Source organism: Schistocerca nitens, chromosome 9 (assembly GCF_023898315.1).
Source record: "Schistocerca nitens isolate TAMUIC-IGC-003100 chromosome 9, iqSchNite1.1, whole genome shotgun sequence".
Lineage (NCBI taxonomy): Eukaryota > Metazoa > Arthropoda > Insecta > Orthoptera > Acrididae > Schistocerca > Schistocerca nitens.
Genome location: NC_064622.1, coordinates 389,539,757 through 389,553,985, shown reverse-complemented (window position 1 = coordinate 389,553,985; position 14,229 = coordinate 389,539,757). Strand labels below are relative to the sequence as shown.

Genomic DNA, 14,229 nt, shown 5'->3' with positions numbered 1-14,229 from the left:
TTAAAATGAATGTAACAAATAAACAATGCTGATTCTGATGTAATGAAGCATATTCACTCTAAATATGTAAAATGGTCATCAGCATGAAGGTTCATTTCAACTTCCAGTGCTGTACAAAGCATGTTACTGAGGAGATACTGAAGTGAATGGCTCAGTGATTACCTCACTGATTCACATTCGAAAGGAATGACATGCAGATACACTTCTCTGATCATTTAAATTGAGGTATCTCATGCTTTCCCTAAACCATTAAGGAAAATACCAGAATGCTTCCTTTCAAAAGCATACAGCTGATTTGCTACCCTACCCCTTCCAGTCATAGCTTGTGATATACCTAATGGCTTCATCCTTAGTGGAACAGTATGATTTCTTCTTCTTCATTTTGTAGGTGGTGTATTCTTTCCTTCCTCTGCTCTATGAACAGGTTTAACCAGCTAGTTGTAGATGAAGATGGATGCACAGCTTGATACAGAATACAGACACATTTCATATACACGAAGCAATGTCAGTGGTGGACATGTCAATAACTCAAGAATTAATCCTAAGGCTAGGAATCACATTATAGTTGAAATAGAATTAAATATTATATTGTGAAATTCTGGGTTGAATACAAATACAGTGAAACCCCTATTTTATATTTTCATGTGCTCCAGACTTAAAAAATGCAAAACTGTGGAAAATGCAGAATCAAGGAAAGCATTAAAACCCCCTAAACATGAGCAAAAACATGTAATTGGCTTATATGATTAAAAATCATAATCCTCTACAATATGTTGTATAAAATCTGTGCAAGTGAAGGAAATTAAATGTACAATACAATGTTTGTACAATAATTTGTGGTAATGAATTTCAACAGTTCTTAAAAAATCACAGATGTGTAACAGCCGGTAAAAACTCGTCAAAAAACCGAAATTGGTACCAAGGTACGTACAAGGTAATAGAGCAATTTTCTGAAATGCTATGAACTACAAAAACACATTGTACATTAAAACAAGCATTTGTAAGAGATCTTTCCTTTATGCTCACCCAGAATAAAAGCAAAATTGATTAACATGGTGAATTAAACCAAAAACTGCAAAGTACAGTGAAAGGGTTGGAATCTAAGATGTGGGGCTGTATGTTTTGTAGTTAATGCCTGTGCAGCATACTCTGATGACATGAGTGCAGTGACTTCTAGTCTATTGCTTGCAAAATTTTCCTTGTTCATTGTGCTGAAGGATCAAGTACGTTTCACACTACTTTTTGCAGGAATTGACGTAATCATGACATAATGGCACTGTGAAGATGACCAGGAATGAGTCCATCTATATATCAATTGCTATAGCACCAAGTTCATATGTTTATGGATGTGTTAGTGACAGTAGAATCTCAGGGTAGTGAGAAACACTTTACAGGAATGTGTTCGTGATTGTGCAACTTGCAAAATACTTCCGAGAAGGAAGAAATGAACATAATTGCTCAGTGTTCCACTTGGAGCAGTTGAAACTGTCGTCTTAGATTCCTGCCTAGCCACACTCTTGGAAATAGTCACATATTCAGAAACAAACAGTGAAGTATTTGTGACAAGGAAGAACATGAATTTGATTGCTACTTGTTACTCTCCAAGCAATATAAGCTGTCCTCTGAGCTTCCTGCCTAGCCACACACTCGGAAATCACCATGTATTCGGAAATGAACAGGCAGATATTTATTTCGTCCTTTGTTCTCTAACCAGACAGAATTGTTAAATAAGATCGAGTATTGCAGAACATACTAGTATTATATTCACAAAAAGTCCCAGGATCTGTTGAAAATTCAGAGATGGAAATTTTTTTTAGCATGTAGCTTGATTCGAACATAACACCTCCAACTCTGTAAATCATGATGTTATTCACTATGCTACAGATTAAGCCTTTTAATGATAAGGGTGATGTTTTTGTTAGATATTCTCAATGCGCCTCTGCATTGAAATGGCATACTGCGGCACGCACACTACAGAAGAAACGAATAATTGAAAAACAAACTGCCCACACTGGGGTTGTTCACACATGCTCCAAAAATCGATATTTGAAAGCCCACTAGTAACATCACGACTGCAAAAATAGTGTGAAGTCTACTGTGAGTGGTGGAAGTGGAGCATTCTGCTGTATTTCCAACGCACACCATTTGCTCTTCAAACTCACCACATGCTGTAGTGTAAACACAGCAGGTTTTGTGAAAGCATGTATATACACATACTTTTTCCTTCATATGTGATACTTCTTTATACCATTGAATATGAAATAGGGATAAGCTTGCTGTGTCTTCAGCATTTCTCTGTCCCAGCAATCTGTTACATTTATAACAATGTGTCAGCCATCATAATGCATTTAAACATAATTGAAGACTGCAATAAAGATGAACAAGCTATAACACAACTGCCCACTGAACATGTCCTATTAACTAAGGTGGCACACATAACAAATGGAGTAGCCTATGTTGGCTGCAGTCAGTAGAGGCACAATATATAACAGATTCTATCAACAGGCTCCGAGGAGATCTACTGTAAGTAAAATTAATGCATGGTAGTGAAGGGCATATGAGGCATAACTATATAAATTTAACCTAAATAGAAGTTGTGATCACTCCATTTGCTATACACCAATCACGTCAGTCATACTTCGGAACAAGCCACCAAGTAAGCTTGCTGTTTATTGTTCTATATGCTAGAAGCCACTCCATAAGTGTGACATCACCATGCTATACAGCTATTGACTGCAGGTGGTAAAAAACATCTGAGATGTTATAAACATCAGAGATGAATTTTTGCTGTTTTTGAGGTGAACATATAATGAAAGAACCCTCAAAACTGCTTTAAAGTATAATTTTTTGCTGTAGTGTGTTGGGAAATGGCTCAATTATCTCGTACATCATTAGTCTTTTCCTAATAGGTCTATTATATGATGTAAAGTTTTGAAATTTCTTTCTTGTTTTGTTTACGGATTTGCAATTTGGTTGTATCAGTTGATGTTATGAGTGTTTGTAAAATTGCAACCTAGAAGAATGAAATTTTTGCACTGTCTTTGATTTATAGCTTCTGTGCTTGTTCATACTTTATAAATCAGTACTTCAGGAATTTGGGATGTCTCGTAGGCCAAGGTAAGTAATCTTGTTACGTCATGAGCTTAACAAAGTGGCGAGCTCATTTTACGTGTGTTAGTGTGGTGTGACGGCTGTGCTGGCTGTTGGGTGACATAACAAGTCACCAGCCAATAAGAGCTCACTAGCCGGAAATGGATGATGTTTCCTTGATTCTGACCAAGCATATTCTTCGAGGCTCGGTGTTTGAATTTAAAAGGCTGATGATCGGTATTGTTGTTGAATACTGTACATTGTAAAGGTCCAAAACACTTTGTGTTGACTATCTTGTTTCTCCATTGCTGCCACAACCTGACAGTAGTTGTATCATAATTGCGTGATGAAGCTAAACGTTGCAAGTTGTGTTGGCAGTGCCAATTGTTGATTGTGTGGATTATGTCAGCATTTCTTCTCTCACGTCTCCTCTCTCTGCAAAGGTAAAATATCCCTTTAACTCCGCCACCACCCGCAGTGCAAACCGTCTGCCACTTATAATTTGTTTAGCCACATCAGATGTCAGTAGCAAGAAAATGGATGAAGTTAAGTGGGATGTCGAGTAAGAATGTGGTATCGAGGTAAACCTCACTAGGAAGAAACGTAAAATTCGGGAATTTTTAGCTTGATCTTGTGGGTTTTTCACAGGGGCTACAAATCAGTGGCATAGACTCACGAAAAATGTAAAATCTGGAGACTGTAAAATCGAAGTTCCATGGTAACAATATGAAGAGAGGCAACACCTCACAGATCTGAGGAAGTATTGAGCATTAGACAAGGCAAATAAAGAGTTCCAGGGGAGCTGACAAATGACATTTCTGCTTTCACCCTGTTTGTAATAGCATTGCAATATAATTTTATGTGTTGTTTTGTGGGACACTTCTTGGACATAATCTGAAGACCCATGTGGGATAAAGATGGATTGGTACAATTGATAAATGAAATAGTGCTCCTTTGTGAAAGGTAGAAATGCTTCTGAGGAAAATATTTATTATTTCAGGGCTTAAAGAAAGGTAAATGAAATCCTGTCAAAGGGTTTTGGTCAGTTTTTTCCCAGTTCAGGATTGTGGTGTAAAACAAGACTTTCTGGCTGGTTTTCAGGTGTATTTTATAAGCTTCATAGTAGGGGATAGGAAGAGAGGTCTGATTGTGGACTGCATTCAGAATGTAGTGCCTGCTCGTTAAGACCCTCACAAAAGTTTCAGTGTGCTGGAAGGTTTTTTCATCAATATAGATATGCTACTCACACTTGATAGGTCTGTAGAGAAGATACTTTTGAGGTGCATGAGGAAGTGCCTGCTGTACAAGTGGAGTTTCAAAGGATCTACTTAGTATCATATAGTTCAAATCTCTGTGAATCAAGTTGTTTCATTTTGGTGGTGTTCTAAGAGACATACAACAGTCAAAATACTGATTGTCACTGCTGCAGAAAGTTTGTTGCCAGTATTCTTATATATATATTTTAGTGATAAGGAAAAAACGTTTTTGTATCACAATTTTCATCTCCCATAGGTCTTCACTGTGAAACTGTTGCCACTATATTTTTAAGCAAAAAGAAGGTAAAATGTCACTGTTGTAATTAACTTTTTTCCCCACAGAATCTTCTCCACAAATTGACGAAATTTGACTTGGGACAGGTTGAACAAGTTATGGATGTTTTATGTCAGCTTGCCTATAACCCACAGCAAGATGGCAATGATCTCTTTCAAGATGAGATTCATATGGTCATTTGTAAGAAGGTGTCCAGCTCCACAATATTGTAAGCAGTTATATTTAGTTGCATGGTTGCATGTCATCTTTTCAGAAATGTAACATGTCTTTCTTTTGGCAGTATTTAGGCTATCTGATCAAAATTATCCAGATGCCTGTTAGTGGACGTGAATATGTTCTCCTCAGACCCTTCTTTATGAGAACTTGAACTATGCTGGGGACACTTTTAGCTAGGTATGTGAATGTTCATGAAGGAATGGCAACCTGTTCTTCCTATAGACATTTAACCAGGGAAGGTAGTAATGTTGGTCATTGCGGTCTGGAGCTATGTAAGTGTTCTAACTCATTCCAAAAGTCTTCCACTGGGTTCAGCTTCAGACTCTGGGCAGGTCAGTCTATTTCAGGAATGTTGTACACAAATCATTGCCTCACAGGTGCTGTTTTATGACTGGGTCCACTGTCAAGCTGGTAAAACCACTCATCATCTCTGAGCTGTTCCTCTACTGAATGCAGTACACACTGCTGTAAAATGTGTTCATATCCTTTTGCATTTAGCATTTTCGTAAGCACAATCAGAGGGTCACACTCTAACCACAAAAACACTTTGTTACTATAACACCCCCTCCTTCGTGCTTCACAGTTGGCACTACAGGTATTGTTCTCCAGGCATAAGCCGAAATCATATCCTTCATCATATTGTGACAGAGTATAGCATAAATCATAACTCAAACTTACTTATTTCCATTCATCCAATGTCTAGTGGCATTGGTCTTTACACCATCTCAACCATCAGTTACCACTGACTACATAAATGTGTGGCTTGTGAGGAGCTTCTTGACCATTCTACGCCATGCTTTTTAACCCCGCACACACAGCTGCTGTGCAAGCTGAATCACTGGTAGCACTTAGGAACTTAAAGAGTGATTGCTAATTTAATGTGATTTTTTACAACCATTCTCCACAATTCTTGAGTGTCCATGTCCGTCAGTATATGAAGTCTGCGGGCCCTATTTTAGCTTTGATTATTTCTTCGAATTTCTGCTTCACTATCGGACTTGTTACTCGGGTGACATCCAGTAACTAGCCCACATTCAAAGTCATTGGACTCTCCTGACTGACACACCTGACGCACCTGTCATGACTGCTGACTGACACATATGTCATGACTGCTTCTCTACTGACAACAAGACACCCCCCCACTTCCTTTTATACCGGTAGGTCTGCGACTCATGATGTCTAGTGACCAATTCCACATTACAAGGGGGTGTTTGAATACTTTTGATCAGATTTCGTATGTCTGTAAAAATATGAACTATCTTGAACAATTACTTTTGTATCATGTGTAGTCAGTTGTAATTTAGTGATTAATTACATTTTAAAACCAAGTTATGGAATTTCCAGCATTATCTGATGTAGCTGACCATCATTTGCTGCAAGTAGGTGATTCATTAGCAAAATAATTTAGTACCTTGTGCATTTCCAACAGTGGTTATTGTAAGTTATATGTAGTGACACGGCATACTAACTCAACAGATACAAATTATTATTTTCCACTGCCCACTTGTAATCTGTTAATTATGTTTTTTTAGTATGTCATCAGTCTGCTTCAGCGAAGTTTGGTGAATTTGAATGTAATTTTCAGTTTAATGCACTCATTATAAGTTCCATTACAATTTTTATTGAACTATTTAAAATGGTACATGTTACTTTTACCCATGTAGTGTTCCTGTAATGTTATCGTTGAGTGATGTGTATTGTATTCTTATTTTTTGACTGTAGCTGGCATGTTGATTCATGTTTTTTATGTTAAAAGGGATAAGAAGAAAGGTGTTATCGGTGCTGTGATGGCAGCGAAGGCTATAGCAAGTCGAACTACTAATATTAGCCAGAACTCTTCATCCCTTTCATCAGATGATTTAAGCCAAGGGACAATGAGAAACGCCATTGAATTGATGGGTAATATTTAATTTTTAATGTGTCTTCAGTAGAAAAACTACACAACGATACGAATGAAACTGCATCCGAATAGTAATAGTGAAAATCCTTGCACTTTCAAGATTGCAGCAGTCATAAATACAAACAAAGATAAGACAAACACTACTTAATGATACCCGGTGCCTCAAAAAAATGCAAGAAATGGAAGATAATGGAGAACATTACTCAGTAATTAAGTAAGAAAGTTACCCAGATCGGATCAACAGACAACTTGAGGTCAGGGCAAGAGGCAAACCCACAGTTAAACCTTAAACCTTTGCAAAAGGTGTTATTTGAAAGCCTGAGAAGTTACAGAGGTTATTAAACTGGTGAAAACCAAGGGTAGGACTGATTGAACTAGAAACACAGGTGAGGCAAAAATGGACAAGAAGAAGAAGAAAGGAGAAGAGTTTGATAGAGAAGAAGCAAAAATTGAAAGAAAAGTCCACAAAAACCACAATTTGCAAAAGAATTGAAATTAGGAAATAAAAACATAATGAAGTGATAAGACAGAGATAATTGTGATAAGTTGTAATTACGGCTTGCAGTGTAGTGGACTAATTATAAATTGTGGAACAAACTTGCATAAACAGTATTCTGAGATATTAGTGCTGGAAGGAAGAATCAAAATAGTCAACTGAGCACCAAACTAAAGCATTTAGTTATGGAGAATGCACTGCAATAGAGTCATGGTTGTTGCCAGTAAAGTCTCTTGCCTCCATTTATCATTACTGATGGTACCTGCCTCTGCAACTGAGGTTGCCTGTGTTGTGTGGTGCTTGACTCTGAGATAAGTTGGTTCTAATCCTGGTGATGGATGAAATTTTTGCTGTCACTATTTGGGTAACAGGGGGAGGAGAAGTGATGGTGTAAAGTTCCTGATCACGGTCTTTGTTCCAATGTCCTGAACTGAATTCTAAAGTGTTTCACATTGTCTCATGAAGTGAGGGAAATCCATCAGTTGGGTGGGGACATTAAGCTCTGCGGCCGTTTTGATTATTCGAAAGGAGTAGGCTATGTGCTGGCATCAGGTTTCACCCTGTCTGTGCTCTCATAAACGTCATTCAGCTGGAACATAATACTACACTATACATGTTTGCATTACACTCACCTACACTCTGCAAGTACACGTATGACACACCTATCATATTCACAAGGAAAGGAGCCAGTGTGCACTGGGGAAGAACATCCTGTTTGATTAGGCAGCTTAAACACACACCAACAAATTTCTCAGTTGACAATGCCAACTAGGACAATTATTTAATTTAATCACTGCCAGTTCAGTAGTTAACATGCTGATACAGTTAAGATAAAAAAGAATGTATTCTACAGAAGTGTGGAGTAAGAACATTAAGCAAATTTAATAACTGAACATTTTACAGAGGCCTTGTAGAGACCATGGATTCTTACATTAACATGCCACTATATATATTCCCTAATGGTATTTTTGGTTAATAATAAGAGTGAATTTAGGGCAAATTGTGAAATTCGTAATTTAAATATTGTAATATAATTTAATTTGGCCTGGCCCCATGTTGGGCACCAGTGTAATGTAATTTAATAAAAATTTATATATGCTTTGATAGCTTTTAATAATGTGATGTCAAAAAAAAAAAAAAAGAGAGATAACTTTAATAATACTATGAACAATGTAATGTAATTTAATTTAGCCCAATGCGGATCAGCAGTCGGCAAACTAGCTCAGTACTCGAGTTGGTTACGGGAATATAAATAATTAATTGTCTCTCTCTTGAATCATCACAGATATTCCTCAACATATATCAAAAGTATAGTTAAAACTCATGTGCTTAAAGCACCAGACAGTATTTTGTAAGTCAGTTCAATGTGAAGTAATAAAACCTGTAACTTCAGATTGTGATTTCGTCTCAAATAGCAGTATAACAAGCATAATCCTTTGCTGATGAAATATTATACTAGAACTAGAATCACATGACTGGCCTTCCTGCCTGGGAGGTTATCTCGAAACATTCAGAAAATCTGAAAGTAAAATATATTAAATTATTCGTAGCGGCCGCATAGCTCGTGGAATCGGAAAGAAAGTTTAGTGTCCTAACCTGAGGCACATGTCAAAGATGAGCTGAAAGAAAATTACTAATTATTTTCTAGTATGGCACCCAACAATGGTCAATGTTCCGTTAAGGCCACACCTACTCAGGACAAGCAAAATTTAGATTTACAAAGCTTACAAATTATTGCATACTGTACACAAATTTCAAGTCATGAACAACTATATTTTAGTTTTGTTTACAACTTACATAGACTGTTACAGCAAGATGAACCTCAGACAATCATTCTTTCCTCTCGAAGTCCAAGAACAGAAGAACACCAAAAAAATAGTTCAGTCACAGAATTTCGAATGTCCATGGAATATATTGCAACACAATGCATTTGTTTAATTCTTTGCGTTATCACCAGCTATTCATACAATAATTATCACTACATGGAACTTATAAATTTCAAATTCATGACCATCCCAGGAGATACAGTACAATATACGAGGGGAAGTTAATTGTTATCTACAAAGTAGTTAGAAAATTTTATTGTTGTCAAATAGGAAACTTACAAGAACATCATTTTTTGACTTAGTCTCCTTGCGTTTCAATGCACTTGGTCCATCGTTGTACAAGCTTCCTGATGCCCTCATAAAAGAAGATTCTCTGTTGAGCAGCAAGCCAGGAATGCACCGCTTCTTTCACTGCTTCGTCTGAGGCAAATTGATGGCCCCTTAGTGCCTATTTGAGTGAATGAAACAAGTGATAGAAGAGGCAAGATCGGGATGATATGGAGGATTACCCAATACTTCAAATTTGAGTTTCTGGAGCATTCCAGCAGTGTGGGCAGCAGAATGTGGACGAGCATTGTTGTGCAACAACACAGCACCTTTTGACAGTATTCCTCGGTGTTTGCTTCAAATTGCAGGCTTTAGCCTGGCAGTAAGCATCTCACTCTAATGTGCACTGTGTATTGTTGTGCCCCTGTCCCCATAATGTTCCAGTACTGGACCTTGAGTGTCCCAAAAATCGGTAAGCATCAGTTTTCCTGTGGACGGTTGGGTCTTGAACTTTTTCTTGCATGGCGAATTTGGATGTTTCCATTCCATACTCCACTGTTTACTCTCCGGCTCGTAATGATGGTTCCATGTGTCGTCACCAGTAATGACCCTGTCTAAGAAGTTGTCCCCTTCGTTACCATAGCGATCCAAATGTTTTTTGCAGATGTCCAAGAGCATTTGTTCATGCAACTGTCTAGAGTTGTTTTGGGACCCATCTTGCACAAACTTTATGAAACCCAAGTCTGTTGTGGATAATTTCGTAGGCAGAACCATGACTAATTTGTAGACGATGTGTCACTTTGTCAGTAGTTAATAGTCTTTCTAAAAGAATAATTTCACGTGAACGCTCAATGGTTTCTTCATTTGTAGTGGTAAATGGTTGACCCGCTCCTTCATCGTGCGTAACATTTGTGCGACCATTTCAGAATTTTTCAATCCATTCGTACACACTCCATTGTGGCAAAATACTGTTCCTGTACTATGCCGAAAGTCTTCCATGAATTTCAGCCCCTGATACGCCTTCCGACTATAGGAAATGGATCACTGAACATTGTTCTTCTTTTGTGCAAATAGACAGCAGAGCAGCCATGGTTAACAGCACAGCAGCAATAACGAAACTAACCTAGCAGCTTGAAAACTGCAAAGATGTGACAACAAATAAACAAAGCATGGGTCACCAACATAAAATGACAGTACTACCAAAATAAACAAAAATATAACTAAATTGCGGATAATAATTGACTTACCCTCACACATTGTGTATTCCTGTTTGGAGTTCAGAATGGGATTTTACTGCGTATTCTAATGGAAAAGTCTGTAACAGGTTATCAGAAAACATCAGACTGGAAACTGAAAATCTGTGGCTATTCAACAAAGTAACAGAATACCTTGTTGGCTACTCCTATAATTTGTCAGAATATTGGGACTTGAGGATGTAAATTTTCGTAAACAATAACATTTTGAGAAGGTTTTTAACTTTTCCACTATGTAGACGGCTATATTCTTCTCTGAAAGCTATATCATTTGAGAGGTATATCTGAAAAGTAAATACTATTTGCTTATATTTAAATGTTGACAGTTCAGATCAATGTGGCCCTAATGGAGCTCCAACTGTTGATTGTTTATGATACCACAAAGTCATTGTTTTGATTCAGTAATTTGACTGTGGGTGAAAGCAAACAACAAGACCTCTGAAAATCTTGCTCCCACTAGTTGTGAAGTGCACGCTGTAATTTTATTTTTATGTGCAAAAGGATCTGCAGCCGCTCAGAATTGTCAGCAGTAATGAATGAAGGAAAGACAAGACAATGGTGTTGGGACTTCAGATGTGGTTGTACAGATGTCCTTGATGATGAGCAGAGTAGTAGACCCAGCATACAGACAAATCAAATTGTGTAGCACCTGAACCAAAAACTGTGGTCTGACAACAGTTGCCAGTTGGTGGTCCAGCTAATGAATTTCCTCATTCTGGAATTGACATAACACTGCTGTTAAGTTTTTCTTTAATGTGTGATTGGCTTTGGTCAGAAGTCATTATCCATCACCTGTTGTACAAATGTTACTAATATAGAAAAAAAAATTAATTGAAAAGGGTGCTTTAAAATTGTATTTAAAATACGAGCAATACTTACAGTTTGGTTTAACAGCAAGTTTTTTATATATAAAGTTTAATATGAATTGACAATACAGTTTTTAAAGCCACCAACCTGATTTTCATAGTCCTCTTCACCTTCTTGGTAGCACATCAGTCTTCCTCCATTGCTGAGTGGTCAGCGTGGCTGAAAGCCAAGCCAGAGGCTTGGGTTCGATTCCCAACCAGTTTGAAGATTTTCTTCACTCGGGGACTGGGAGTTGTGTTATTCTCATTACCATTTCATCATCATCATCATCATCATCATCGACACACAACTCTCTCGAGTGCTGTCATATAAAAAGACACACCAGGCAGCCAAACTACTGAAAGGGGCTTCCATCCAAATATGCCATATGCACATTGATGGTGTTTGCTCAAAATATGTACCCAACTCCACAATTTAGTTTACACTTTTTTCATATTTATTAGCTTCAAAATTGAATTGTTTGGGGATGACCAGTTTCTTTTTACTTTGAGTATTTATTAGTGCTTATTATGAGGTTGGTGCTCAAACCAGTGGCGGGATTAACCACATAGGTGTAAAGTAATTGAAGCGCACATTAATGGTACACTGTTCAATAATATGGTAGCAATACCTCATATTCAGTTGATTAGTTCAAAATGTTTTTCCACTAGGTGTTATCATAATTTTAATTAGTCATATCTTTTAGCAAATAGAACTTTCAGCAAAACTAATTATATCATTCAAATCAACATGTTCAATATAACCAACTAAATAATAAATATGAGTGGAATGCAGGTTATATAACATTTTGACATATTCAGTATTATGAAAAGGAAAGTTGCCACTCACCCTATAGTGGAGATGCTGAGTCGCAGATAGGCACAACAAAGGCTTATTTGTGACAGTCTTTTTTTTTTTTGTGCCTATCTGTGACTCAGTATCTCCGCTATAAGGTGATTGGCAACTTTCCTTTTCATAATATTGTTACATTGCATCCTGGATTTTCCATTGTTTGAATTTTGACATATTCAAGTATATGTAACTCATTATGTAAATAACTGTATTGAGAACATTACAAAAATCAGGAAAAAGTTAGTTATTGAGGGCTTTGAAGTCATAATAGATGAAGTAGTTCCAACTTGCTGTGTCATAGATTCCCACCTAACAGATAGTGTATTGATTGCTCAGATATTACATGAACCAGTGACATGGAAAACCCTGCTTGCAATACAATGATAATTCCTTTTATATTCATGTAGTAACTGCTCAACACTCCCTCCGCATAGTGAACCATTGTTTAAAAATTGTAGAATGACATCTCACTTGATCAAACTGAGTCGTCTTATGGAGAATTGTTCTGGGTATTTACAGACATCTGCTCTCCCATTTTCTTAGTGACCCCCAACCATACACATCTTTCTTCAAACACAGCATTCCCTTGATAAACACACGTGCTTGGCAATTGAGCACTTGTGTGAATTACTTTGTCCTCCCTCATATCAGTTACCTGCATTAAGTTTTACTGTGCTGCTGGAACTTACATCATGAAGTAAAATGTCTCATAATGTTAGAGGAGTTACAAGAATACATTTTTTAAAATCTAAATTCATTCCTTATCAGTTGACATAATGGAAACTAAACCCATCCTGTCCAATGTGTCCTTGACCACCACTGATGGGCGTATCTTATCATTTGCTGTTCATAGTGTTAGCTGAATGTTACTATTCTTCATATTTTTCCATTCCTTTTTTTCCTTTCTTTCAGTAATTTTCTTACAATTTTAGTTTTGTGCCTCATTTAGTGTACTCTAAAATATGTCATATTTTTTTCTTACTGTTGACCTTTACGTGCAAAAGACAACAAGATTGCACAGTGGTTAAGATTTCAAATCTACATCCAACCACCCCAATTCAAATTTTCCAGAGTTTCTTGAAATTGTTTACGTTTGATGGTGGAATGGTTTCTTCAACGAGTTCATGGCTGTTTGCCTCCCTCGTCATTCCAATTAAGCTACTGTTCTTTTTCTGACTTTGATGATGTTGATGGAATATACATAACACACACACATGTGTGTGTGTGTTTTCTAACTGCAAAAGAAATTGTGCATTGTTATTGTATTTACATTGTGCAAAAACTATCTTTTGCTAGATACTAATTTTTGTGTTTCAATGTTTTACCTTTGATGGCTTTCTGTTCTTTATGTGTGGTATCTAATAGGGTTCTTTTCTTTTTAGATCTTGTAATGGCTGGCACCAAGACCTATCCAGAGGCTCAAGGGCTATTCTTTGATGAAATGTCATTGATAGCTGCTAAAACTCCTAACTTGGGCGAGAGTTTTATTGTGAGTATATGTCATTGTAGAAGAGAGAAAAGTAGTTTAAATTGCATATTGGCTTCATGCAGTGGCAGGCACTTAATGACTTTCCTTTAAATCTTGGAGTACAGGATGCACAGTTCAACAGAAATGGTTGGATGTCTTGCAGAATATGAACAAGACAGCATAACACTTGCAGCATTTAGTTGGTGAAAAATATCCTCAAAAATGTATGTGGTAACTGTAGTAAGAATTAACTACATATTATGTCTGTTTAAACTCCAGTCATGAAAAAGGTGAACTGAACTGATAGTTTATCTTAATTAATCAGCAGACTTGTAAAAACACATTTTGTTTTGGTTGACTCTGATAATTTTTCATACATGTCCTTAACGACTTTTAACATTTCATACTTTGAAGTGACCAAACTTGGGACAATAATTTGTTGTCCTAGTTGTAAAACATGAATT

The 14,229-nt window shown here is 37.0% G+C and overlaps 1 protein-coding gene across 3 annotated transcripts in view; it reads left to right on the top strand.

The window, feature by feature from the left end:
- LOC126203320 (Fanconi anemia group D2 protein) overlaps positions 1-14,229 on the top strand; it is a 230,364-nt gene that overhangs the window by 85,899 nt on the left and 130,236 nt on the right. For all 3 annotated transcript variants that reach the window (XM_049937587.1, XM_049937586.1, XM_049937585.1), the window contains exons 10-12: positions 4,689-4,849; positions 6,614-6,756; positions 13,680-13,786. In XM_049937587.1, coding sequence (XP_049793544.1) covers positions 4,689-4,849; positions 6,614-6,756; positions 13,680-13,786 — 411 coding nt within the window. The remainder of the gene's footprint in view (positions 1-4,688; positions 4,850-6,613; positions 6,757-13,679; positions 13,787-14,229) is intronic.